The sequence below is a fragment of the Somniosus microcephalus genome, chromosome 1, assembly GCF_052327205.1.
Source record: "Somniosus microcephalus isolate GS21.2 chromosome 1, FLI_Smic_1.0, whole genome shotgun sequence".
NCBI lineage: Eukaryota > Metazoa > Chordata > Chondrichthyes > Squaliformes > Somniosidae > Somniosus > Somniosus microcephalus.
The window spans coordinates 16,708,062-16,734,703 of record NC_140987.1 but is presented as its reverse complement, the minus strand read 5'-3'; the positions used below and the strand labels follow the sequence as shown (position 1 = coordinate 16,734,703).

Genomic DNA, 26,642 nt, shown 5'->3' with positions numbered 1-26,642 from the left:
AGTTCCCGCCTGTGGGCATGAAGTAAAGACCTATGTATAGTCCCTACCTCCAACCAGTAAAGACCTGTTTGAGTTATACGTTTAAGTCTTTGTGTTAATTGTTCAATACAATACACATACTTAACACCTCGAGGTTACATTGAGCTTCATTGGAACAGTGTAAGGGGCCGAGGTCAGAGTGGGGCGGAGAATTAAAGTGGCAGGCGGCCGGGAGCTCGGGGTCATGCGGACTGCGGAGTGTGAGGGCGGGACAGTAGGAGGAAGGAGCTCGAGTGATGAAACCCCCAGGAATATGTCCAACCTAAGGGTATGGTAGTGTTGTGGTTATGAACCAGGAACCTGGCTGTGGAGAGAGTTCAGATCCCACCATGGCAAGTTATGAAATTGAATTCAATAAATAATTTGCGGATTAGAATCACTAAAGCTGCTATACCCAACTGGATCAATTGACTTTTATCGGGTAAGGGTATCGGACATGGATCAAAGGCGGGTAACTGTATCGCAATGACAGAGCACGTTCTGAGAGAGGATCCCGGGCCTCCTCGATGTTCAAATCCTGCGTCTTGTTTATTTGTGCTTTACCAGCCTCTCTGGGCTGACATGAGTCACTCAGCTGGCAGACGGCCACCAGTCAGCAATGATTGCGTCCCACATCAACAGTGTTACTGCAGCTGCACTGCCTCGAGAGGCAGCAGTCGGAGCGGCCTCTCCTAGTGCGCCTCGTCTTATATTTTACATAGAATTCTGTAGAATTTACAGCACAGAAACGGGCCATTCCGACCCACTGGTCTGTGTTGGCGTTTATGCCCCACACGAGCCTCCTCCCACCCCTCTTCATCTAACTATCAGCATAACCTTCTATTCCTTTCTCCCTCGTGTGTTTATCCAGTTTGCCCTTAAATGCATCTATGCTATTTGCCTCAGCTACTCCTTGTGGTAGCGAGCTCCACGTTCTAACGACTCTCTTGCTGCAAAGCTTCAAAGCTCTGTGAGCGAGACTGGGAATGAAAGAGTGCAATGTCATTTTCTGTTGCAGATTACACCACTGCTTAAAGTACTACTGACCTTGCCAAATACGGCAATAAGACCAAGGCACGTGCAGCTGTGTGGCAGGGAAGAGTGTGAAGATACGATATGACAACAACTGTATCCCCAGATATGTTTTAATTGGTGTTGATTGACGGAGGAATGTTGGTCAGGGCACGGGGCGAACTCCCTGCTCTGCTCTGAAAAGTGCTGTGGGGGCCATCAGGACAGTGCGAGCAGTCAAACGTTACTTACATACCTTTCTAGAGCATCTTTTGCAGCTCATCATCAGTCGCACATCATTCAGTTACTGCTCTTGTAACCTCATCAAGAAAAAGAAAGGGCTTGCAATTATACAGTGCCTTTCACGACCTTGGGATGTCCCAAAGCGCTTTACAGCCAATGAAATACTTTTGAAGCGTAGTCACCGTTTGTAATGTAGGAAACGTGGCAGCCAGTTTGTGCACAGCAAGATTCCACAAACTGTACTGTGATAATGACCAGATAATCTGTTTTAGTGATGTTGGTTGAGGGATAAACATTGGCCAGGACACCGGGGATAACTCCCCTGCTCCTCTTCGGAATAGTGCCGTGGGATCTTTTACGTCCACCTGAGAGAGCAGACGGGTGGCGGTGGGGAGGGGGCGGGTTGGGAATGGAAGGGAAAGGAAGGGAAGTGTCTAGTCATGGCGCCCCAGGCATCATGGTGTGTGGGGCAGGCTTGATGGACCAGCTGGTCTTTTCCTGCCCGTCATTTCCGTATGCTCCTATTAACACCTACACAATGAGGTAAGAAGGTGGGGTGGAAAATGGATTTCCATTTTAAAGACCAGATTTTTGGCCTCCAGTTTACTTGTTGGACATTTGCAGACAGCCTCTGCTTAAAAACTGGGCAGTGATGTAGCAACGTCACTTTAAAGAGGTAAGTGTATTGAGAAGCCCAGTTTCCAAAGTCCAAGCTCCAACTGTGCACAGCTCTGGCCTCCATATTACAAAAAGGATATAGAGGCACTGGAGAAGGTACAGTAATGATACCAGAACTGAGGGATTATTACCATCAGCATAGAGTGAACAGGCTGGGGCGCTTTTCCCTAGAAAAAAGGAGGCTGAGGGGCAACCTGATAGAGGTCTTTAACATTATGCAGGTGTTTGATAGGATAGACGTAGAGAAGGGTTCTGTAGAAGGGTTTCGACCTGAAACATTGACTCTTTCTCTCTCCACGGATGTTGCCTGGCCTGCTGAGTTTTTCCAGCATTTTCTGTTGTTATTTTAGACGTAGAGAAGATGTTTCCACTTGTGCAGAGACCAAAACCAGGGGCCATAAATATAGAATAGTCACCAATAAACCCAATGAGGAATTTAGGAGAAACTTCTTTACCCAGAGAGTGGTGAGAATATGGAACTTGCTACCACAGGGGATGGTTGAGATGAATACCAGAAATGCGAGGGCATACCTTTCAGGAAAGGATGAACAGGCTGGGTCTCTTTTCTCTTGAAAGGAGAAGGCTGAGAGGCGACCTAATAGAGGTCTTTAAAATTATGAAAGGTTTTGATGGAGTAGATAGTGTTTCCACTTGTGGGGAAGAGCAAAACTAGAGGCCATCAATGTAAGATAGTCACCAAAAAATCAAATCGGGAATTCAGGAGAAACTTCTTTACCCAGAGAGTGGTGAGAATGTGGAACTCGCTACCACAGGGAGTGGTTGTAGCGAATAGTATAGATGCATTCGGCCCGTCGAGCTGGCACGGGCTCGGCCAGTCAAATGGTTTCCTTCTGTACTGTAACCATTCTATGATTCTATGATTCATTTAAGGGGAGGCTAGATAAGCATATGAGGGAGAAGGGAATAGAGGGTTATGGTGATAGTTAGATGCGGAAACATGAGAGGAGGCTCGAGTGGAGCATGGACCCCAGCATGGACTGGTTGGGCCGAATGGCCTGTTTCTGTGCCGTATATCCTGTGTAATCCTATGTAATAAATAGCATGGATGCATTTAAGTGGGGGGGGGGGGATGCTAGATAAACACATGAGGGAGAAAGGAATAGAAGGTTAAGCCGATAGGGGGAGCTGAATGGCCTGTTTCTGTGCTGTAAATTCTATGTAAATCATGATCATTTTGGACTGCGTTGACACTGCAGCTGTTCCAAGCAGCAGCTGTGTGTTAATGCAATTTAATAGTGCCAGACTACAACACGGAATGAAAACCTACAGAGCAACCACGCAACAGGACATGAAGGGGAGAAAAAAAATATCCAACAGTAAGCTTTTTCCTCCAGCCTCAGCATTCCTCACCCTTCCCCTTCCCAAAGAAAGCCACGTCGCTTGACAAATAACACAAACTTGTCGTGGTCTCGGAATTGTCCAGCGAGTTTGTTCGCTTCGCGGGTCGGCCATAAGGCCCAGGAAAGTAGCAGAGGGATTGCCAGGAACAAAACAAGTGGAAAAAGGAGCAAATTGTTTTTTTATATATACATATCTACTTGTACCAGGGTAGATGCAGGGAGGATGTTTCCCCTGACTGGGGAGTCTAGAGCTAGGGATCACTGTCTCAGAATAAGGGGTCGGCCATTTGTCCCTGCCCGCATGCAACAAGACCTGGACGACGTTCAGGCTTGGGCTGATAAGTGGCAGGTAACATTCGCGCCACAGAAGTGCCAGGCAATGACTATCTCCAATAAGCGAGAGTCTAACCACCGCCCATGACATTCAACGATATTACCATCGCAGAATCCCCCACCATCAACATCCTGGGGGTTAACATTGATCAGAAACTTAACTTTACCAGCCACATAAATACTGTGGCAACAAGAGCAGGTCAGAGGATGGTATTCTGCACTGAGTGTCTCACCTTCTGACTCCCCAAAGCCTTTCCACCATCTACAAGGCACAAGTCAGGAGTGTGACTGAATACTCTCCACTTGCCTGGATGAGTGCAGCTTCAACAACACTCAAGAAGCTCGACACCATCCAGGACAAAGCAGCCCGCTTGATTGGCACCCCATCTACCACATTAAATATTCACTCCCTCCACCGCCGGAGTACCGTGGCTGCAGTGTGTACCATCTACAAGATGCACTGCAGCAACTCGCCAAGGCTTCTTCGGCAGCACCTCCCAAACCCGCGACCTTTTCCAACTAGAAGGACAAGGGCAGCAGGCACATGGGAACACCACCACCTCCAAGTGCCACACCATCCTGAATTAGAAGTATATCGTCGATCCTTCATCGTCACTGGGTCAAAATCCTGGAACTCCCTCCCTAACAGCACTGTGGGAGCACCTTCACCACATGGACTGCAGCGGTTCAAGAAGGCGGCTCACCACCACCTTCTCAAGGGCAATTAGGGATGGGCAATAAATGCTGGCCTTGCCAGCGATGCCCACACCCCATAAACGAATTAAAAAAAAAAAAAATTTTAGGACTGAGATGAGAAATTTCTTCACTCGGAGGATGGAGAATCTTTGGAATTCTCTACCCCAGAGGGCTGTGGAGGCTCAGTCGTTGAGTATATTTAAGACAGATCGATAGATTTTTGAATATTAAGGGAATCGAGGGATATGGGGAGCAGGCAGGAAAGTGGAGTTGAGGTAGAAGATCAGCCATGATCTTATTGAATGGCGGAGCAGGCTCGAGGGGTGACTTGGTCGACTCCTGCTCCTATTTCTTATGTTCTTGTGTAAGAAATAATTTGCATTTGTATAGCACCTTTCACAGCCTCAGCACATCCCAAAGTACTTTACAGCCAATGAAGTACTATTAAAGTCTGTCAACTGCCGTAATGTAGGAAATGTGGCAGCCAGTTTTGTGCACAGCAAGATCCCACAAACAACAACGAGATAATGAGCAGATAACCTGTTTTTAGTGAATGTTGGTTGAGGGATAAATATTAGCCAGGACGCCGGGGAGAACTCCCCTGCTGAGCACGTGTTAGTAGCAAAACAAGTGGAATAGGGAGAAGATTGTTTTTTCTTTTAATATAAAAAATGTACATATCTACCAGTAAGAGAGAGAGTGCATTTATATAGCACTTTTGAGGTATCGTCACAATTGAAATGTAGGGAAACGCAGCAGTCAATTTAAGTACAGCAGGGACCCACAAACAGCAATGAGATAAATTACTATAAAATCTGTTTTAGTGATGACCTTCAATTTACCCACAAACTGAGGTGGATCAGATCCACCCCTGTATTGAGCACGAGTGTAGCCCTCAAACCCCAGGGGCTGAACAGCGTACTCTTGTTCCTATGTAGGCCTTTAGTTAGAGTAGGAGTCAGTGCAGTGACTTCTACCTGATTTCCCTGCTCACTTTTAATTTCCTGATTTTTAATTCTAGTTCCCCTGGTATCCGAGCAGTTTATGGGGATCGGGTTTTGTCAACTCCCTTTGTAACTCTTAAGAGCCGTCTCTCCAGGTGGCACTGTCGGGTGGCACTGTGAGTGGGCATGCTGCCCACAGGCCACTACATTCCCACTTGTGGCAGTGGAGCCAACTGGCATCCACTAAGATAAAGAAAAACAGAAAACGCTGCAAATCCATCTGTAAAGAGAACAGGCAGGCCAATGTGAACAGTTAGCCCAGATGCGATGAAACGTTTCCACCCAAAATGTTAACCTGCCTTGGCTACTTGCAGATACCTTCTGTGTAATTTCCAGCATTTCCTGTTTTTATTTCAGAATTCTATAGCATTTGCAGTTAATTTTGCCCCCCCCCCCCTTTTTAACGTCACATTCCTCTTGTGCTTGGCCAAAGGAAGAGGAATGCCGATATTATGACCAGGGAATTTTGTGACAGTATTTCTAAGGACAAAGGTGATTTAGATAAGGCGGTCAAAGTTGAATACCAATAAAACCGCCTGATTGTTATCAAACCCTTGTCCACGCACACACAGAGTGAAGTGATTACAATAGCAAAATACTGCAGATGTTGGAAATCCGAAATAACAACAGAAAATGCTGGAAAAACTCAGCAAGTCAGGCAACATCCGTGGAGAGAAATTTGAGTTGACGTTTCGGGTTTGACCCTTCTTCAAAACTGGAGAGAAAAGGAACTAGATCGAAGGCAGGGCTGCGATCGGACAAAAGAATTAAAGAACCAAAAGAAGTAAAAGAGATTAGAAGCTAGACGAGATGGTAATAGGCTGTGATTAGGTGTAAAGTGTACTGGCAGGGCAAAAGATAGCTGCCAGGTGTGAGAGAGAAACAAAAGGAAAGGGGGGGGGGGAAAGGAAAGGAGTGGAAAAATATAAGTGAAAATGAAATAGGGGCCGAGGTTATGATCTGAAATTGTTGAACTCGATATTGAGACCGGAAGGCTGCAGACTGCCTAATCGGAAGATGAGGTGCTGTTCCTCGAGTTTACGTTGAGCTTCTGTGGAACAGTACAAGAGGCCAAGGACGGTGAGGTCCGAGTGGGAATGGAGCGGTGAATTGAAATGACAGGCGACCGGAAGCTCGGGGTCACCCTTACGGACTGAACGGTTTGTTATTCGGTGAAGGATGAAAGTTTAATCATGCAGACGAACACGGTTTGTACAATTAAAGTGTTTGCTTTTATACTGTTAACACACGCAGAGCGGAAGGAAAAATTGAATTCATCGTTAAACAGCAGATGCGGGTCTGTAGCTGCAATACATCACTGAACAAGCAACCTCCATACAGCACTGTGTGACAGTGTACAGGATAGGCTGCTCATCAACAGTTGTCTTTAAGAAAAGAAGGACATTGTTATGCAGTGTTGAAGAGTTGTCAGCTGCCTCATTTTGGACGGGATGGTGTAGCCTTTCAATCCTGCTCTGGTGTTATGCCCAGCTATGCAGGCTTTCATCTGGAGCCACCAGACAGTGAGGAGCAGAAACCCTGGCTTGGTTTCTCTTGTCACAAACGTTCATTCCGACCGAACTTCTCTGAACTTTATTTCTTCGTCCTATGTACACTTCCTCCAGCCCTACTCCTAACTCATTCTGGATCTCAGAACTGTGCAACTCCCTCACCTCCCTCGGCCTTCCCACCCTCATACAAGCTGTAGCCTTTTAAATCCCAAGTTTGATGTCGCCTGATTTACCTCGTCTTCCCTTTTACTGTGTTCAAACTTGGTGGCATTGTGCAATGGGGCCTTGATCCTTCAGAAAGGAAGAAAGAAAGAAAGAAAGAATTTTCATTTACATCTTGCCCTGCCACCATCAAAGATTTGTGAATATGCATCCTCAGTTCTTGCACCCCTACGCCCCCCCCCCCTCAAAATAGTACCATTTCGATTATAAAAACAGTAAACGCTGGAAATTCTCAGCAGTTCAGGCAGTATCTGTGGAGAGAGAAACCGAGTTAACGTTTCAGGTCGATGACCTTTTATCAGAACGCTTTTTAAAAAATTATTCATTCATGGGATGTGGACGTTGCTGCCTGCATTTATTGCCCATATTATAGCGCATTATCTCCATATTGTTTCTACCAAAGTGCATCACTTCATACAGATGAGCTCATCCATCCAGAACGACACTGGCGTCCCATGTCGCCTTTCACATCCTCGGGACATCCCAAAGCGCTTCACAGCCAATGAAGTGCTTCCTACTTTGTCGCAAGTGTGGCACACAGCAAGGTTCCAAAAACAGCAATGAGATAATCTGTTTCAGTGAAAGATGAACGGAAAATGCTGGAAACCGCTCGGCAGCTCAGGCAGCATCTGCGGAGAGCGCCTCTGTTTTTCTCTCTCTTCAGATTTCCAGCGTTTGTGGTATTTTGCTTTTGTTTATCGGTTTTAGTGAAATTGCTGGGGTATAGATATTGGGTAGGACACCAGGGAAACTCCCCTGCTGCTCTTCGAATCGAGTCGTGGGATCTTTTGTGTCCACCTAAGAGGGCAGACAGAACCTCGGCTTAACATAAATAGGCACAGGCGTCGGCCATTTCGCTCTTCGAGCCTGCTCCACCATTCAGTAAGATCATGGCTGATCTTCTACCTCATCTCCACTTTCCTGCACTATCCCCATATCCCTTGATTCCCTTAATATTCAAAAATCTGTCGATCTCTGTCTTGAATATACTCAATGACTGAGCCTCCACAGCCCTCTGGGGTAGAGAATTCCAAAGATTCACCTCCCTCTGAGTGAAGACATTTCTCCTCATCTCAGTCCTAAATGGCCGATCCCTTAATCTGAGACTGTGACCCCTGGTTCTAGACTCCCCAGCTAGGGGAAACATCCTCCCTGCATCTACCCTGTGAAGCCCTGTAAGAATTTTGTATGTTTCAATGAGATCACCTCTCATTCTTCTAAACTCTAGAGAATATAGGCCTAGTCTACTCAATCTCTCCTCATAGGACAATCCCCCATCCCAGGAACCAGTCTGGTGAATCTTCATTGCACTCCCTCTATGGCAAGTATATCCTTCCTTAGGTAAGGAGACCAAAACTGTACACAATACTCCAGGTGTGGTCTCACCAGGGCCCTATATAATTGCAGTAAGACATCTTTACTCTTATACTCAAATTCTCTTGTAATAAAGGCCAAAGACGGCCCCTCTGACAGTGCAGCACTCCCTCAGGACTGCACTGGGAGTGTCGGCCTGAATTATGTGCTCAAGTCTCTGGAGTCACCTAGTGTTCCCGTTTACTGTGTTCAAACTTGGTGCCACTGTGCACTGGGGCCTTGATCTTTCACCAAGGATGGTTTCTCAACCTAGGGGAAAAAAATGATAGCCCATGATATGTCAAAAATGTATTTTCCATGACGTATCATCAAACTAGCAACGAAATTCAGTCAATAACCAGTCTCTGGGTTCAAATAAATTTATATAAACTGCTAGGCCTTTGCATTCTTATTATGTCATGTGGATTAATGTTCTGCAGTTCACCGAAAGAAAGACTTGCATTTATATTGTGCCTTTCACAACCTCAGGACGTCCCAAAGCACTTTACACTTCAAAAGTACTTCATTGGCTGTAGTCACTGTTATAATGTAGGAAATGCGGCAGCCAATTTGCACACAGCAAGCTCCCACAAACAGCAATGTGATAATGACCAGATATTGATTGAGAGATAAATATTGGCCAGGACACCGGGGAGAACTCTCCTGCTCTTCTTCTAAATGGTGCCATAGGATCTTTTTTCCACATTGCAACAGTGACTACACTCCAAAAGTACTTAATTGGCTGTAAAGCGCTTTGAGATATCCGGTGGTCGTGAAAGGCGCTATATAAATGAAAGTCTGTCTGTCTTTCTTTTACGTACACCTGAGAGAGCAGAGAGGGTCTCATCCGAAAGACGGCACCTCCGACAGTGCAGCACTCCCTCAGTACCGCACTGGAGTGTCAGCCTAGATTTTTGTGCTCGAGTCTCTGGAGTGGGACTGGAACCCACAACCTTCTGACTCGGAGGCGAGAGCGCCACCCACTGAGCCATTGGTTACAGATGATCTCTTGATGAACCTGCAGTTACTACATCACGTTGGTCATCCTTGTTACCTGATGTCCTCTGACACCCAGGACTCGATATGCACCGACAGCTGGAGCTGGTAGTGACTGTTTCTGCTGAGCTCAGGAACACGCATTGGATAAAAGACTCCACGTTAAACGATGCATCTGTTTAAGTACACTGCAGCAGAATGGTTTCAAGGCTGCAATCTAATTTTACTTTGTATAATGGCTATAAGCAACTTGAACTTGGCTCTTTTGATTAATTTTGTTATCTAAAACACTTGATTTAGATTGTACATAACAGATAGCTCTTTGATTATATAAACACCTCGATTGGATTCCAGCCTGTAACTCACTCCCAGGTACCCATTATTTCTATATATAAACCCCCTGAACCCCTTGATTAGATTCCAGCCTGTAACTTGCTCTCCAGCCTGTAAGAGCAGAACAACCTTGCTCTTCTTCGAAATCATACCACGGGGCCTTTTACATCAACCTGAGAGGGCAGTAGCACTCTTGCCTCTGAGTTAGAAGCTCATGGGCTCAAGCCCCACTGCAGAGACTTGAGCTCATAATCCAGGCTGACACTCCCAGTGCAGTACAGAGGGAGTGTCAGCTTTTGGAAGTGTTATCTTTCGGATGAGACTTTAAACCGAGGCTCTGTCTGCCCTCTCAGGTGGATGTAAAAGGTCTCATGGCACTATTTCAAAGAAGAGCAGGGGAGTTTTCCTGGTGTCCTGGCCAATATTTATCCCTCAATCAACATCACTAAAACAGATTATCTGGTCATTATCACATTGCTGCTTGTGGGAGCTTGCTGTGCGCAAATTGGCAACAGTGACAACACTTCAAAAGTAATTCATTGACTATGAAGTACTAGGAGATGTCCTGAGGTCTCGAAAGACACTCTTTAAATGCAAATTTGCTCTCTTTCTTTCTCTCTTTCCTTCTTTCTCTCTCTCTCTCTCTCTTTCTCTTGCATCACTCTCGTTTACTTTGGGGTGGTTGTCTGTGCACCAGGGGCCGGGTTGCTGGTGTATTGACAATACGGAGACCCGTTTTCGGTGAACTAGCACGCAATGCAGTGTAAAAGCCGGCTCCAATGAGAGACCTGTGGAACCCTTTGCCGAGTGTGTGCGCGCTGGAAGGTTGGTATACCAACACTCGCCTGAAACTCCACAGCAAAGTTAGACCACCCATGGGTGCAAAGTGCAACCTGCAATTAGAGCAAAGAAAAACAGTCAGTCAATCAGTTCGAGGCTCTGTCCCATTTCACATTTTCTTTTTTACTAAAAAAACAAGCGTGTTGTTGTGATCTGGAATGCACTGCCTGACAGGGTGGTGGAAATGGATGCAATAGTATCTTTCAAAAGGGAATTGGGTCCATACTTAAGGGAACATTTTGCAGGGCCATGGGGGAAGAGCGGAGGCAGTGGGACTAATTGGGCATCGCTTTCAGAGAGCCGGCACAGGCCCGATGGGCGAATGGTCATCTCCTGTGCTGTATCATTTGATGAACTGTTCTCCCTGCCCCTCCAAAACTATGATCTTAAATACAGCAATGGTTTTCTCTTTATTTTAGGGCGTCTGCACGCTCCTTGCTCTCCCGTCAGAAGCGGGAGTCTTGCCTCCGTATTACCGTGTCCATGGTGCTGCTCAGCGTGGGCCTTTATTTTGGGTTCCACGTTTTGAGGTACGGCGGCCTGGAGGCTCCCGAGAGAGGCAGCGGTGCCAAAGATGAGAAGGCCCACCACGGAGAAGGGCACCATCACCACGGCAACAAAGTGGTTCCTGCTCACCATCACGAACATGGGGTTTACCATCACGCAGCTGTGATTACTGATTCAGGTCAGTGGGCGATTCCACTCCCTTCACTTTAAAACAAAATTTGTATTCCATTCTTTTTGTTCACTCTGATGGCCACTGGTTCCCATGATGCAGGATTGTACAGACACGCTACATCCCCAAAGTCAGATGCACTAAAGGCCATGCCCAGAAAGACTCCGTGTCTCCGCCAGCCAAAATGAGTGAACATGGCAAGCTTAATTTGGGGTTGTTGGCTCCTGTTGCGTTACTGCTAGCCCCCCCCCCTTCCAAGGGATCATCTGTGGGTTAATAGATGGCTGGCAGGGAGTTACAAAATCAGTAACTCGATCAAGTGCTCCTGATTAAAGTCATTAAGCATCGACGGAAGCGCGGGTAATTAATCCGCAGAACCGTGAAATTGAATTACTTACAGCCTTGAACGCTCTGTCAATCGGTTCACTTCAAAGTTTTTTTTCGTTTTAGTCTTGCAGAGTGAGCACTCTGATTTGACTTGGTGTCGTAACGAGCGAAAGAGTGACAAAGATGTGCATGCACGTGTTTTTTCATACTGCAGATAGTTAATATATAGACCTATAATGGACAGGACAGCATCTATAGGGTTACATAAATGTATATAACTGGTTGGACCAGTTGTTGGCGAATAATTTTTATTTGCATGAATGGGGCTAAAAGGGGTTAAATTATGAGGTCAAGTTGCATAGACTAGGCTTGTATTCCCTTGAGTGTGTATAGAAGATTAAGGGATGATCTAATTGAGTTGTTTACAATGATTAAAGGATTAGATAGGGTGGAGAGAGTGAAACTATTTCCCCTGGTATCTGAATGATGAACAAGGGGGTGGGGTTATATAATTAGAGCTAGCCTGTTCAGGGGTGATGTCAGGAAACACTTCTTCACACAAAGGGTAGTGGAAATCTGGAACTCTCTCCACCCCCCCTCCCCCCCTGCCCAGAAGGCTGTGGATGCTGGGGTCAATTGGAGCTTTCAAGACTGAGATTAATAGATTTTGTTGGGTAAGAGTATCAACGGATACGGAACAAAGGCGGGTAAATGGACTTAAGGTAAAGATCAGCCATATGATCTAATTAAATGGCGGAACAGGCTCGAGGGGCTGAATAGCTGACTCATATTCCTATATAAAAATATTATGTTCCTATAAGTACTTTGATGGGTAAAGGCACATTAAAAAGGAACAAGAGCAGCAGAGAGACACAAATTTTAGCTTCTGGCAGGGAAAAATGGATTTCAGCGCTCTTAAAATTTAAAACCATGACTGATCGATGAATCCGTAGCACATTCATGACTTAGAAAGACAGATCAGCACAACGTGTCTCCCCCTACATGAGGGAAATAAAAACGCTGGGACAAAAATGAGCTTAAAATACGGGCAACGCTGTACGTTTTCAATCCTGCCTCAAAAAATTATATAGCTCTTTCCACAACATTATTCTCAATAAATAGAAACATAGAAACATAGAAGATAGGAGCAGGAGTAGGCCATTCGGCCCCTCAAGTCTGCTCCGCCATTCAATGAGATCATGGCTGATCATCCAAACTCGGTACCCTGTCCCTGCCTTCTCCCCTGATCCCTTTAGCCTTAAGAAATATATCCAACTCCTTCTTGAATATATTTAATGAATTGGCCTCAACTGCCTTCTGTGGTAGAGAATTCCACAGGTTCACCACTCTGGGTGAAGAAATTCCTCCTTATCTCTGTCCTAAATGGCTTACCCCTTATCCTTAGACTGTGACCCCTGGCTCTGGACTCCCCCGCCATCGGAAACATCCTTCCTGCATCTAGTCTGTCTAGTCCTGTTAGAATTTTATAAGTTTCAATGAGATCCCCTCTCATTCTTCTAAGCTCCAGCGAGTATAAGCCCAATCGACCCAATCTCTCCTCATACGTCATTCCTGCCATCCCAGGTATCAGCCTGGTGAATCTTCGCTGCACTCCCTCCATGGCAAGAATATCCTTCCTCAGATAAGGCGACCAAAACTGCACACAATACTCAAGGTGTGGTCTCACCAAGGCCCTGTACAACTGCAGCAAGACATCCTTGTTCCTCTACTCGAATCCTCTCGCTACGAATGCCAACATACCATTTGCCTTCTTAACCGCCTGCTGCACCTGCATGCTTACCTTCAGCGACTGGTGCACAAGGACACCCAGGTCTCGTTGCACTTCCCCTTCTCCCAATCTATTGCTGTTCAGATGTTACATTGACAAGAATACTGTCTCCAGTTTTGATCCCCTCACATGGTGAGTGATATAGAGACCCTGGAAATGATTGAGGGTGGGCCTCGAGATTGATACTTGGCTCAAAAGGACCGTACCTACCACGATAGGCTTAGAGAGCTGAGTCTAGAAAGGTGCCGACTTTGGGGAGATTTGATTGAGGTCGTTAAGATGGTGAAAGGACTAGACTCTGGCCATGTGGCTAGACTATTTGACTTAGATAGGTTTAGGAAGGACCAGGGGACAAGAGTACAAGTTACAGAAGCATAGAACTAGGCTAGATGCCAGGAGGTTGCTCTTATTGCAGAGGGGCGTCGACCTTCGGAACGAGTTGCTGGCTCGTGCACTGAATGTTAATTAGGAAGCTGGATGATTTCCTGGCTGTGGCTGATCTCACAGCGTACGAGAGGTAGGTGGGGCATTGGGCGTGTGTCTCACTGTCTCTCTGGTCGAAGTGGAAGTTCCCAGATTTTTTACCCCCTCAATTAATGCGAGGGTCATCCTTGCCTCTCCCAAGAGATTACGTGGTGGTTGAGGAGGGGGGGGGACTGGAGAAAGAATGCTCAGTTGCACCATGATGATATAGAGTGATAGAGTCATAGAGTAATACAGCACGGATAGAGGCCCTTCGGCCCATCGTGTCCGCGCCGGCCATCAAGCCCTGTCTAATCTAATCCCATATTCCAGCATTTGGTCCGTAGCCTTGTATGCTATGGCATTTCAAGTGCTCATCCAAATGCTTCTTAAATGTTGTGAGGGTTCCTGCCTCCACAACCCTTTCAGGCAGTGAGTTCCAGACTCCAACCACCCTTGGGTGAAAAAGTTCTTTCTCAAATCCCCTCTAAACCTCCCGCCCTTTATCTTGAATCTATGCCCCCTAGTTATTGACCCCTCTACTAAGGGAAAAAGCTCCTCAGCATCCATCCTATCTATGCCCCTCATAATTTTGTACACCTCAATCATGTCCCCCCTCAGCCTCCTCTGCTCCAAGGAAAACAAACCCAATCTGCCCAGTCTCTCTCCATAGCTGAAGCACTCCAGCCCTGGTAACATCCTGGTGAACCTCCTCTGCACCCTCTCTAACGCGATCACATCCTTCCTGTAGTGTGACGACCAGAACTGCACACAGTATTCCAGCTGTGGCCTAACCAGTGTTTTATACAGCTCCATCATAACCTCCTTGCTCTTATATTCAATGCCTCGGCTAATGAAGGCAAGTATCCCATATGCCTTTTTTACCACCTTATCCACCTGTTCCGCCGCCTTCAGGGATCTGTGTACTTGCACACCCAGATCCCTCTGACCCTCCGTCTTGCCTAGGGTCTTTCCATTCATTGTGTATTCCCTTGCCTTGTTAGTCCCCCCAAAGTGCATCACCTCGCACTTTTCCGGGTTAAATTCCATTTGCCACTGTTCCGCCCATCTGACCAACCCATCTATATCGTCCTGCAGACTGAGGCTACCCTCCTCGCTATTCACCACCCTGCCAATTTTTGTATCATCCGCGAACTTACTGATCATACCTTTTACATTCATATCCAAGTCATTAATGTAGACCACAAACAGCAAGGGACCCAGCACCGATACCTGTGGTACCCCACTGGCCACAGGCTTCCAGTCACAAAAACAACCTTCGACCATCACCCTCTGCCTTCTGCCACTAAGCCAGTTTTGTATCCAATGTGCCAAGGCACCCTGGATTCCATGGGCTCTTACCTTCTTGACCAGTCTCCTGTGCGGGACTTTATCGAAGGCCTTACTGAAATCCATGTATACCACATCCACTGCGTTACCCTCATCCACACACCTAGTCACCCCCTCAAAAAATTCAATCAAATTAGTCAGACATGATCTTCCCTTGACAAAGCCATGTTGACTATCCCTGATTAATCCTTGCCTCTCCAAGTGGAGACAAATTTTGTCCCTCAGAATTTTTTCCAATAATTTTCCTACCACTGATGTTAGGCTCACTGGCCTGTAGTTCCCCGGTTTTTCCCTACTCCCCTTCTTGAATAATGGAACTACATTAGCGGTTCTCCAGTCCTCTGGCACATCCCCTGTGGCCAGAGAGGTCCTGAATATATGTGTTAGAGCCCCCGCAATCTCTTCCTTTGCCTCACACAGCAGCCTGGGATACATTTCATCCGGGCCTGGGGATTTATCCATTTTTTGGCCAGCTAAAACCGCCAATACCTCCTCCCTCTCGATGTTAATATGTTCGAGCATATCACAGTCCCCCCGCCCTATTTCTATGTCTACATCGTCCTTCTCCATAGTGAAGACAGATGCAAAAAATTCATTTAGAACCCCTCCTACATCTTCCGGCTCCACACACAGATTGCCACTTTTGTCCCTAATGGGCCCTATTTTTTCCCTGGTTATCCTCTTACCCTTAATATACTTATAAAATATCTTAGGATTTTCCTTTATTTTGCTCGCCAGTGTTATTTCATGGCCCCTCCTTGATCTCCTAATTTCTTTTTTAAGTATCCCCCTGCACTTTTTGTACTCCTCTAGGGCTTCCTCCGTCTTTAGCCTTTTGTATCTACCAAAAGCCCTCCTTTTTTTCCTAATCCATTCTCGTATATCCCCTGACATCCAAGGTTCCCTGTGGTTTTTGGAACCACTCTTGACCTTTACGGGAACATGTTGCCATTGTATGATCTCAATCTCCCTTCTGAAAGCCTCCCATTGCTCCGATGCGGATTTTCCTACAAGTAGCTGATCCCAGTCCATTTTGGCCAGATCCTGCCTTATCCTATTAAAATCGGCCTTCCCCCAATTTAGAACCTTTATTTCCGGCCCATCCCTGTCCTTTTCCATGACCACCTTAAATCTTACCATATTATGGTCACTATCACCAAAGTGCTCATCTACTAGCACTTTTTCCACTTGGCCGGCCACATTCCCCAGAATTAGGTCCAGTACCGCCCCCTCTCTTGTAGGACTTTCTACATGCTGGCTCAAAAAGCTCTCCTGGATGCACTTTAAGAATTCTACACCCTCTGAGCCTTTCACACTCTGACTATCCCAGTTAATATTGGGGAAGTTGAAATCCCCCATTATTATTACCCTATTATTTGCACATTTCTCTGAGATTTGCCTACATATCTGTTCCTCTATCTCCCCCTGACTGTTTGGAGGCCTATAGTACACTCCCAGCAAAGTGCTTGCCCCCTTTTTGTTTTTAAGCTCCACCCATATGGCCTCATTAGAGGAACCTGCTAATATATCATCCCTCCTTACTGCAGTAATTGACTCCTTAATTAATATTGCGACACCCCCTCCTCTTATACCTCCCCCTCTGTCTCGCCTGAAGATTCTGTACCCTGGAATATTGAGCTGCCAGTCTTGCCCCTCCCTCAACCATGTCTCCGTGATAGCAACAATATCATACTCCCATGTGTTTATCAACACCTTCAGTTCATCCACCTTATTTGCAAGACTCCTTGCATTAAAATAGATGCCATCCAGCCTTGCCCTTATATATTTGCCCTGTCTACCAAGCTGACTTGTTTTTTTCTCTATAATTGGCAGCACATCACCCCCTATTTCAGCTCCCCTCTGTATCCCATCCCCCTGCCAAGTTAGTTTAAACCCCCCCCAACAGTGCTAGCAAACCTCCCCGCAAGGATATTTGTCCCGCTCTGGTTCAGGTGCAACCCGTCCGACTTGTACAAGTCCCACCTTTCCCAGAAGCAGGCCCAGTGATCCAGGAAAGTAAAACCCTCCCCCCTACACCAACTCTTTAGCCACGCATTCATCTGCTCTATCCTCCCATTCCTATGCTTACTAGCACGTGGCACTGGGAGTAATCCAGAGATTACAACCTTCGAGGTCCTGCTCTTTAATCTGTTACCTAGCTCCCTAAATTCTCGATGCAGGACCTCATCCCCCTTCCTTCCTATGTCGTTGGTCCCAATGTGGACCACGACCTCTGCCTGCTTACCCTCCCCCTTAAGAATGCCCTGTAGCCGCTCAGTGACATCCCAGACCCTGGCCCCAGGGAGGCAACAAACCATCCTGGAGTCACGTTTGCGACCACAGAAACGCCTATCTGTTCCCCTTACGATAGAATCCCCTACCACTATTGCTCTCCCACTCTTTTTCCTCCCTTTCTGAGCAGCAGAAGCATCCCTGGTGCCAGGAAGCTGGCTGCTGCTGCCTTCCCCTGGTGAGTCATCCCCCTCAACAGTATCCAACTTGGTATACTTGTTTGAAAGGGGAATGTCCGCAGGGGTTCCCTGCACTTCCTGCCTGCCTCTGTTGCTCCGCCTGATGGTCACCCCCTGTGCAGCCCTACCCTGAGGCGTGAACAACTCGCTAAACGTGCTATCCACGACCCTCTCAGCATCGCGCATGCTCCAAAATTCATCCACCCGCAGCTCGAGCGCCGCAATGCGGTCTACAAGTAGCTGCAGCTGGATGCATTTCCCGCACACATGGTCGTCAGGGACACTGGCAGCGTCCCTGATTTCCCACATGGAGCAAGAGGAGCAGAACATGGGTCTGAACTCTCCTGCCATGACTTACTCCTTTAATTAATTAAAAAATTTATTCAATACCCCAGTTACAGGTATACTCTAGGGCGCTTTATTTACCAACTGTCCCCACTACACCAGAGACCCTAGAAATTTAACACCACAGAAGTCAAGCTTGTATTGAAAAGAGAGAAATACTCACCAACCAATCTCTTACCTGCTCCCTGGTGACGTCACACTCTGATTACTTTTTACCTCTCTCCTCTGCTGTTGATTTGGTGGGCCTCGCAACTGCCGCCGGTTTTTAAGCCGGGCTCCTCCTCGCTGCTCCCTGCTGCTCCGAGTGGTCGGGCCTCGCAACTGCCGCCGGTTTTTAAGCCGGGCTCCTCCTCGCTGCTCCCTGCTGCTCCGAGTGGTCGGGCCTCGCAACTGCCGCCGGTTTTTAAGCCGGGCTCCTCCTCGCTGCTCCCTGCTGCTCCGAGTGGTCGGGCCTCGCAACTGCCGCCGGTTTTTAAGCCGGGCTCCTCCTCGCTGCTCCCTGCTGCTCCGAGTGGTCGGGCCTCGCAACTGCCGCCGGTTTTTAAGCCGGGCTCCTCCTCGCTGCTCCCTGCTGCTCCGAGTGGTCGGGCCTCGCAACTGCCGCCGGTTTTTAAGCCGGGCTCCTCCTCGCTGCTCCCTGCTGCTCCGAGTGGTCGGGCCTCGCAACTGCCGCCGGTTTTTAAGCCAGGTTCGATTGTCCAGGTGGTCTTTTTCCTGTCCATCATTTTCAAATGTGAGTAGATGAAACTCGACCAGACTATTACACCGCCTATAAGATCCCAAGGGAAAGAAAGCAGGAGAAAATAGTTTACAGGGGGAGCATGGAGCCAGCGAATGAGTGACAAAGCAGGGAGATCTTGGGAGACAGTTCTGTTGGGGGGGGGGAGGGCAGGGTGCGTGGGAGGCAAGAGTGTAGTGGTGGGCTGAAAGGCTGAGGAGATCCCTCAACAGGAGGAGTGGCCGAGCGAGCGAGCTCTGGTAGGAAAGAGCAATGGCCACAGAGGGATTAGAAGACGAAGATAAGGAGCTTAAAATCGAGGTACACTGCAGTCTGTCGAGAACAGTGTTTTGAGTGGTCGGGACTTTATCCATGAGCTGTAGAGTGCTGAAGACGTTCGAGTTTGTGGGGACAGGGCGAGGAGTACGATGAGAGTTTCAGCGACAATAACAAAGAAAGAACTTGCATTTATATAGCGCCTTTCACAACCTCAGGATGTCCCAAAGTGCTTTACAGCCGTTGAAGTACTTTTGAAGTGTAGTCACTGTTGTAATGTAGGAAACATGGCAGCCAATTTGCACATAGGAAGGTCCCACAAACAGCAATGTGATAAGGACGAGATAATCTGTTTCTTAGTGATGTTGATTGATGGATAAACACTGGCCCGGACACCGATTAGAACTCCCCTGCTCTTTTTCGAAATAGTGTCCTGGGATCGTTTACGTCCACCTGAGGGGGCAGATGGGTCCCAAACGAAAAATATATTTATTCATTCACGGGATGTGGGCGTCGCTGGCAAGGCCAGCACTTACTGCCCATCCCTAATTGACCTAGAGAAGGTGGTGGTGAGCCGCCTTCTTGAACCACTGCAGTCCGTGTGGTGAAGGTACCCCCACAGTGCTGTTAGCGAGGGAGTTCCAGAATTTTGACCCAGCGATGATGAAGGAACGGCGATATATTTCCAAGTCCAGATGGTGTGTAATTTGGAGGGAACTTAGAGTTGGTGTTGTTCCCGTGTACCTTGTGCTTCTGAGTGGGTTTGGGAGGTGCTGTCGAAGAAGCCTTGGCGAGTTGCTGCAGTGCATCTTGTAGATGGTACACACTGCAGCCACGGTACGCCGGTGGTGGAGGGAGTGAATGTTTAAGGTGGTGGATGGGGTGCCAGTCAAGCGGGTTGCTTTGTCCTGGATGTTGTCGAGCTGGGCATAATAGCAGTCATCAGCCAAGTCTGAACTCTGGGGGAAACTCTCAAGGGGGAAAGTCCAGAAAAAGTAAGTGGCAGGAAATCCTTTATATTTAATACTCTTTGTTTAAAGAGTAAGCTTGTTTAAGGAACACTCTGAGATTGTCTTTTCTGAAAAACTCGAGTGAAGGGCCAAAGCCCATAGCGCAGGCTGGAGAAATATAATTGGGAGAAGATATCAAATAAATCAGAAAGTAGTGGCTTAGTAATGCCAAGCTTGGTTTTTAATAAGCTTGTTATTCTTAAGAGGAAAGGAAGAACGAGGCTGTGGAAATGTCCTCCGATGATGACAAATGAATCACCAGATAGCTAATGAGTTGGGATGTGTGCGAGAGTCTGCTTGAGGTCCACTAGCATTCTCGATTATCGCTAATGTCATGCTACTGCCCATTAGGGAGTCTATTAAATGCTGCACAGTGATCAATCCAGTGTGGGAAATCCAAGAACAGTTCTCGATGTTTCCCAGCACTTTTTTATGCGATGCAAAGTGAAAGGGGATGTTAAGGTCAGCGACGCATCCGATCCTAGGGGATTGATTGAGGTCTCGGAGGCCCTCAAGTTGAGATTTGGATCCAAGCTCAGCATCTGTGCTCGACCTTGAGCCACAAACCCTCGACGATTACGACACTGTGTGAACCTCTCCACTGGATTCCAACCTGTAATTCGCTCCTAGGTATCCATTATTCCTATATGATCTCGGCGTTGCCAACTCTGGACATGTTCCTGGAGATTTCCTCACATGACTTCCAACTGCCCCAGCCCAGTTAAAAGGTCTTTTTTTTAATCCATCTCCAATATTTATATAACTAATTAATAAAAATGAAAAATACACTTTTTTTTAACGTCCTATGATTTTTTTTCTCCCCGTGTTGCATGCAGCAGTGTCCTGGAGATTAATCCTAAATTCATGGAGACTCCAGGGCAATCGGGAAGGGTTGGCAACCCTAATATAATTATTAATTAGTTTTGTAGTTATTACAGGTGCTTGTAATCACTGCCTGCCAACCTCTGCTGTTTATTATCTCATCCATGTAATAAATTCTAACCTGCCGATAATGGCTAGTTTTGGAATGCTCAGGAACGTACACGCGACTAATCTAACGCAATCTATTTCTTTCCTGTGCCATTAAGAGATCTGCTCCAGCTTTGCGAAGGAGATCCTGACTGAAGGTGGGACTGCGGTGGATGCTGGAATAACAGCGATGCTGTGTTTGGGAGTGGTGCATCCTCACAGCACTGGAATAGGTAGGTTGAAGGAACCGATAGGGGCCATTCACGAGGTTATAATTCGAGGTTGGGGAGGGAGTGGTGGGGGGGTGGGGTGGATACCAGAGGCGCATATTGTCTGTAGTTTGACTCCAGGGAGTGATCCAAGAAGCCCAATGACTCAGCCTATCTGTCCAGTGAGTAGCGGCTCTGTACCAAACCAGGAAGACCCCAGGTCGAGCTAACCTCATCCAAGGCAGTAGTAAGGAACATTAAAATTTGCCTCGGCACCTCTGAGTTAGTGAGGCAAAATTGGCCAGAGTACAGGTTCTCGATTACTGTCCAGAGGCCCCTGCTGTGTGGATGAGGTGGGTAGGTGTGTCTGTGGGAGATGTGTGGGTGTTGGTTGGTTTTGTGTGTGATTGAGTGTGTGTGGGGGGGGTGGTGGGGAGGTGATAGTGTGGGTTGTGTGTGGGTGTGGGTGAATATGGGATCGTCAAAGCTCACAGTTGAATATTGTCCAATTCAAAAGGCTGTGTGGGTGAGCCCTTGCGGAACCATATCAACAACAACAACTTGTATTTATATAACGCCACAGGAGTATTGTAAGACAAAAAATGTGACACCGAGCCATATAAGGAGAAATTAGGGCAGATGACCAAAAGCATCGTCAAAGAGGTAGGTTTTAAGAAGCATCTTCAGGAGGAAAGAGAAGTGAAGAGGTTTAGGCAGGGAATTCCAGAGCTTGCTGCCTAGGCAGCTGAAGGCACGGCCACCAATGGTTGAGCGATTATAATCAGGGATGCTCAAGAGGGCAGAATTAGAGGAGCGCAGATATCGCGGGTGGGGGGGGTGGGGTTTGTGGGGCTGCTGGAGGAGATTACAGAGATAGGGAGGGGCAAGGCTATGGAGGGATTTGAAAACAAGGATGAGAATTTTGAAATCAAGGCACTGCTTAACCGGGAGCCAGTGGAGGTCAGCGAGCACAGGGGTGATGGGTGAACAGGACTTGGTGCGAGTTAGGACACGGGCAGCCGAGTTTTGCATGACCTCAAGTTTACGTAGGGTGGAATGTGGGAGGCCAGCCAGGAGTGTGTTGGAATAGTGAAGTCTAGAGGTAACAAAGGCATGGATGAGGGTTTCGGCAGTGGACGAGTTGAGGCGGGGGCGGTGACGGGCGATGACAGCAGAATGGCCTACTCCTGCTCCTATCTTCTATGTTTCTATAGGGACAGGGTACTGAATTTGGATGATCAGCCATGATCTTGTTGAATGGCGGAGCAGGCTCGAGGGGCCGAGTGGCCTACTCCTGCTCCTATCTTCTATGTTTCTATGATGTTAGAGGTGGAAATTTGCAGTCTTTGTTATGCTGCGGATGTGGTCGGAAGCTCATTTCAGGGTCAAATATGACACCAAGGTTGTGAACAGTGTGGTTCAGCCTCAGACAGATGTTAGGGAGAGGGATGGAGTCAGTGGCTAGGAAAGATGGGCATGGATTTGGGAGGCGACAACACTGTTGTGTCTATGCTTTAATACGTTCAATCAAGCATGTAGATACGTCGAATTAAATCAGAGTCAGGCAAACAGGCTTCTAACTGTGATCTTTACTTTATTGGTAGAATGGCTGACTGCTGCTTTCCCGGGTAATTCCCATAATGCAATGCACATTACATTACCGTATTAACTGGTGTTAAACTCGCAATCAATACACGATATCCCCCTTTTCCTTGGAAACAAACTTGCAGTTTACAAACAGTTGCTTACAATAACACTGCATAACTTATTTGATTTATAAACTTTTTACAAACTTGTGTCTTACCACACAACTAAATAGTTCCCGGGTTTAAACATTTAACATCACCCATGCAGTTCTCGCACAGTTTATGTTGTAACATAATCAGACAGTCTTTGGGGTTTTCTTTTAACCCTTTGAGGTCTGGCTGTATTGGGTATGTCTGACATGTTGGTGTCAGTGGGTATTGCCTGTGTCACAGTGGTATGTGTGTCAGGGTCTACTATACTATCCTCAGTCCCTTGTGTTTCCTCCTGCTCATGGAGTGTCTCCTTTGGTCCATTGGTTCTGTATTTCTTCACAAACGTAGTGTTTCTCGAGTAGCGTGCTCCTTCTGGAGATTCCACTACTACTTGACTCCCTGTTTTACTCAAAACTTTGTGGGGTGTGGCATTAAAAGGAGTGGTGAACTTGTCCACTTTGTCCTGCCGTACCAGCACCGTGTCGCCAACTTCCACCTCTGAGTATTGTGTTCTCCGCTGTTCATCTGCGTACAGTTTGGACTTGCCTTTTTGTTCTGCGTCCCGGTCACGTACATACATAGATACATAGATACATAGAAGATAGGAGCAGGAGTAGGCCATTCGGCCCTTCGTGCCTGCTCCGCCATTTAATGAGATCATGGCTGATCCTTTAATTCAGTATCCCGTCCCCGCCTTCTCTCCGTAACCCTTAACCCCTTTTGCCCGTAGAAATATATCTAATTCCCTCTTAAATATATTTAATGAGCTGGCGTACACTGCCCTCTGTGGCAATGAGTTCCACAGGTTCACCACTCTCTGAGTGAAGAAATTCCCCCTCATCTCTGTCCTAAATGGTTTAGCCCTTATCCTTAAATTATGTCCTCTAGTTCTGTTCTCACCCGCCAAGGGAAACATTCCTTCTGCATCCAGTCTGTCTAGACCTGTCAGAATTTTATACACTTCTATGAGGTCCCCTCTCAATCTTCTAAACTCCAGTGTGTACATCCCTAAACTACATAGTCTCTCCTCATAGGTCATTCCCGCCATTCCTGGTATCAGCCTGGTGAATCGCCGCTGCACCCCCTCCATGGCAAGAACATCCTTCCTCAGATGAGGCGACCAAAACTGTACACAGTACTCGAGGTGTGGTCTCACCAGTGCCCTGTACAGCTGCAGCAAGGTATCCCTGTTCCTGTATTCTAACCCTTTTGCTATGAAGGCCAGCATACCGTTTGCCTTCTTGACCGCCTGTTGCACCTGCATGCTCGCCTTCAGTGACTGGTGTACAAGAACACCCAGGTCTCTCTGTACTTCCCCCTCTCCCAATCTATTGCCATTTAAATAATAATTTGCCCTCCCGTTCCTGCACCCAAGGTGGATAACTTCGCACTTGTCCACATTATAGTGCATCTGCCATTTATCCGCCCAATCGCCCAGTCTGTCCAAATCGCTCTGGAGCTTCCTGGTCTCTTCCTCTGAGCCCACCCCACCTCCTAGTTTAGTGTCGTCTGCAAATTTGGAAATGCTGCATCCGACTCCCTGATCCAGGTCATTAATGTAAATTGTGAACAGCTGGGGGCCCAGGACAGATCCCTGTGGTACCCCACTTGTTACTGCCTGCCATTCAGAAAATGAGCCGTTTATTCCAACTCTCTGTTTTCTATCTGACAGCCAGTTCCCTATCCACGCCAAAACTTTCCCCTTTATCCCATGAGCCTCAATTTTCCATGCTAATCTTTTATGTGGGACCTTATCGAAGGCCTTTTGGAAGTCCAGGTACACCACATCTACTGGCTCTCCCCCATCTATTCTACCAGTTACTCCCTCAAAAAATTCCAATAGATTAGTCAAGCACGATTTACCCTTTGTAAATCCATGTTGACTCTGTCCTATCCTGTCCCCATTTGCTAAGTGCTCCGCTATTTCATCCTTAATGATGGACTCCAGCATTTTGCCCACAACTGATGTAAGGCTTACAGGTCTGTAATTACCTGCTTTTTCCCTACCCCCCTTTTTGAATAGTGGGGTAACGTTAGCTACCCTCCAATCCATCGGCACTGTTCCCGAGTCTAATGAATTCTGAAAAATCATCCTTAGTGCATCCGCTATCTCTAGGGCCACCTCCTTCAGTACGCTAGGATGCATGTTATCAGGCCCTGGGGATTTGTCCACCTTCAATCCCTTTAGCTTCCTTAACACCATATCCTTACTTCCATGTCTGCGCGCAACTCTGTGATGTCTGGCAGCTTTCCTCTCATTTTCTGTTTAAAGAGCAGCTCTGCCGGGCTCTTTCCTGTCGTGGCATGGTCAATGCTCCTGTACACAGTCACATATTTTCTAAGTTCACGTTTCCAATCTAGTCCTTCTGACTGAGCAATTCTGATTCTCTTCATCAGCGATGCATTCTGGCGCTCGACTTCTCCGTTAGCCTGAGCCCATTTTGCTGTCGTTTTCAGGTGTTTGATCCCGTTGTTTTCACAGTATTTGAATAATTCAGATCTGAATTGGGGACCCTTATCAGATTTGCAGGTGATTGGCAAACCATGACGGCTGAAGATTGACTTTAAACTATCAATAACCTTCTCTGTTGTTGTGGAGGTCATGATGTCGTATTCATAGTAGCGACTATAATAATCAACTACCACAAGAATGGAGTGGTTGGATGGCAAGGGTCCCAGTAAGTCTATAGCTACATCCTGCCAGGGGCCCTCCGGTAATGGTGTTGGTCTCAACGGTTCAGGTGGGTCGGGTCTGGCTACTATCTGACAGCCGTGGCACGCTTTACAGTGTTTTTCAGCTGCCTTGTCCATGCCAGGCCACCAAACCTCGGTTCTGAGATGTTGCTTTGTTCCAACTATTCCCAAGTGTCCTTCATGTGCTAACACCAGGGCTCGTGCGTGTAACACTGTGGGTAGCACGATGTGTGTTCCCCGAAGAACTAGGTACCCCACTACGCACAGCTCGTTTGCAATTGCTGCATAAGCTTTACAGTTCTCAAAATGTCCGTTTGTGATTGCCTTCCGTACCTCAATCAGCTCTGGGTCGGTAGCAGAGGCTTCCTCCACCTCTCTAGTAGTGAGTGCTTTTGGTGTCTCACTCACAGCTACAAATCTCACATATTCATCTGAGCCATGAGAATGTCTCTCCTGTTTTGCTGTCTCCCCCAGCAATCGTGACAGTGGGTCTGCAATGTTTTGCTTGCCTGGAATGTGTATCACCTTAAAATCATACGGCTGTAATCTAAGTACCCATCTCTCTATATGGGCACAGGGTTTAGAGTGTGGGCCGTATATCACTCGTAATGGCTTATGGTCAGTTACCAAGTTAAATTTTCGGCCATACACATATGGATGCAGCCCCTCACAAGCCCATACAAGAGCTAAGGCCTCTCTCTCTGTTTGAGAGTATTTCCTCTCACAGCCTGTTAAACTACGACTTACATAGCATATTGACACCTCTTGTCCCTGTTGGTCCTGAACTAGTACTGCGCCTAAACCTACAGGACTGGCATCTGCTATCACCTTGGTTGGTGTGTCCTTATCAAAATATGCTAAAGTGCCGGCTCTGGCCAACTCTTCCTTGAGTGCACTGAATGACTGTCTCTGTTGTAATCCAAATTTAAATGGTGTGTCTTTTCTCGTCAGGCGTCGCAGTGGCTCTGATAGCGTTGCAAACTGCGGGATGAATCTGCTACTGTACCC

General features: G+C 47.1%; 1 protein-coding gene across 1 annotated transcript in view; it reads left to right on the top strand.

The window, feature by feature from the left end:
* ggt6 (gamma-glutamyltransferase 6) overlaps nucleotides 1–26,642 on the top strand; it is a 120,387-nt gene that overhangs the window by 77,402 nt on the left and 16,343 nt on the right. The window contains 2 exon segments of the mRNA XM_086002629.1: nucleotides 11,019–11,284; nucleotides 21,112–21,225. Of these exon segments, the coding sequence (XP_085858755.1) occupies nucleotides 11,019–11,284; nucleotides 21,112–21,225 (380 nt within the window).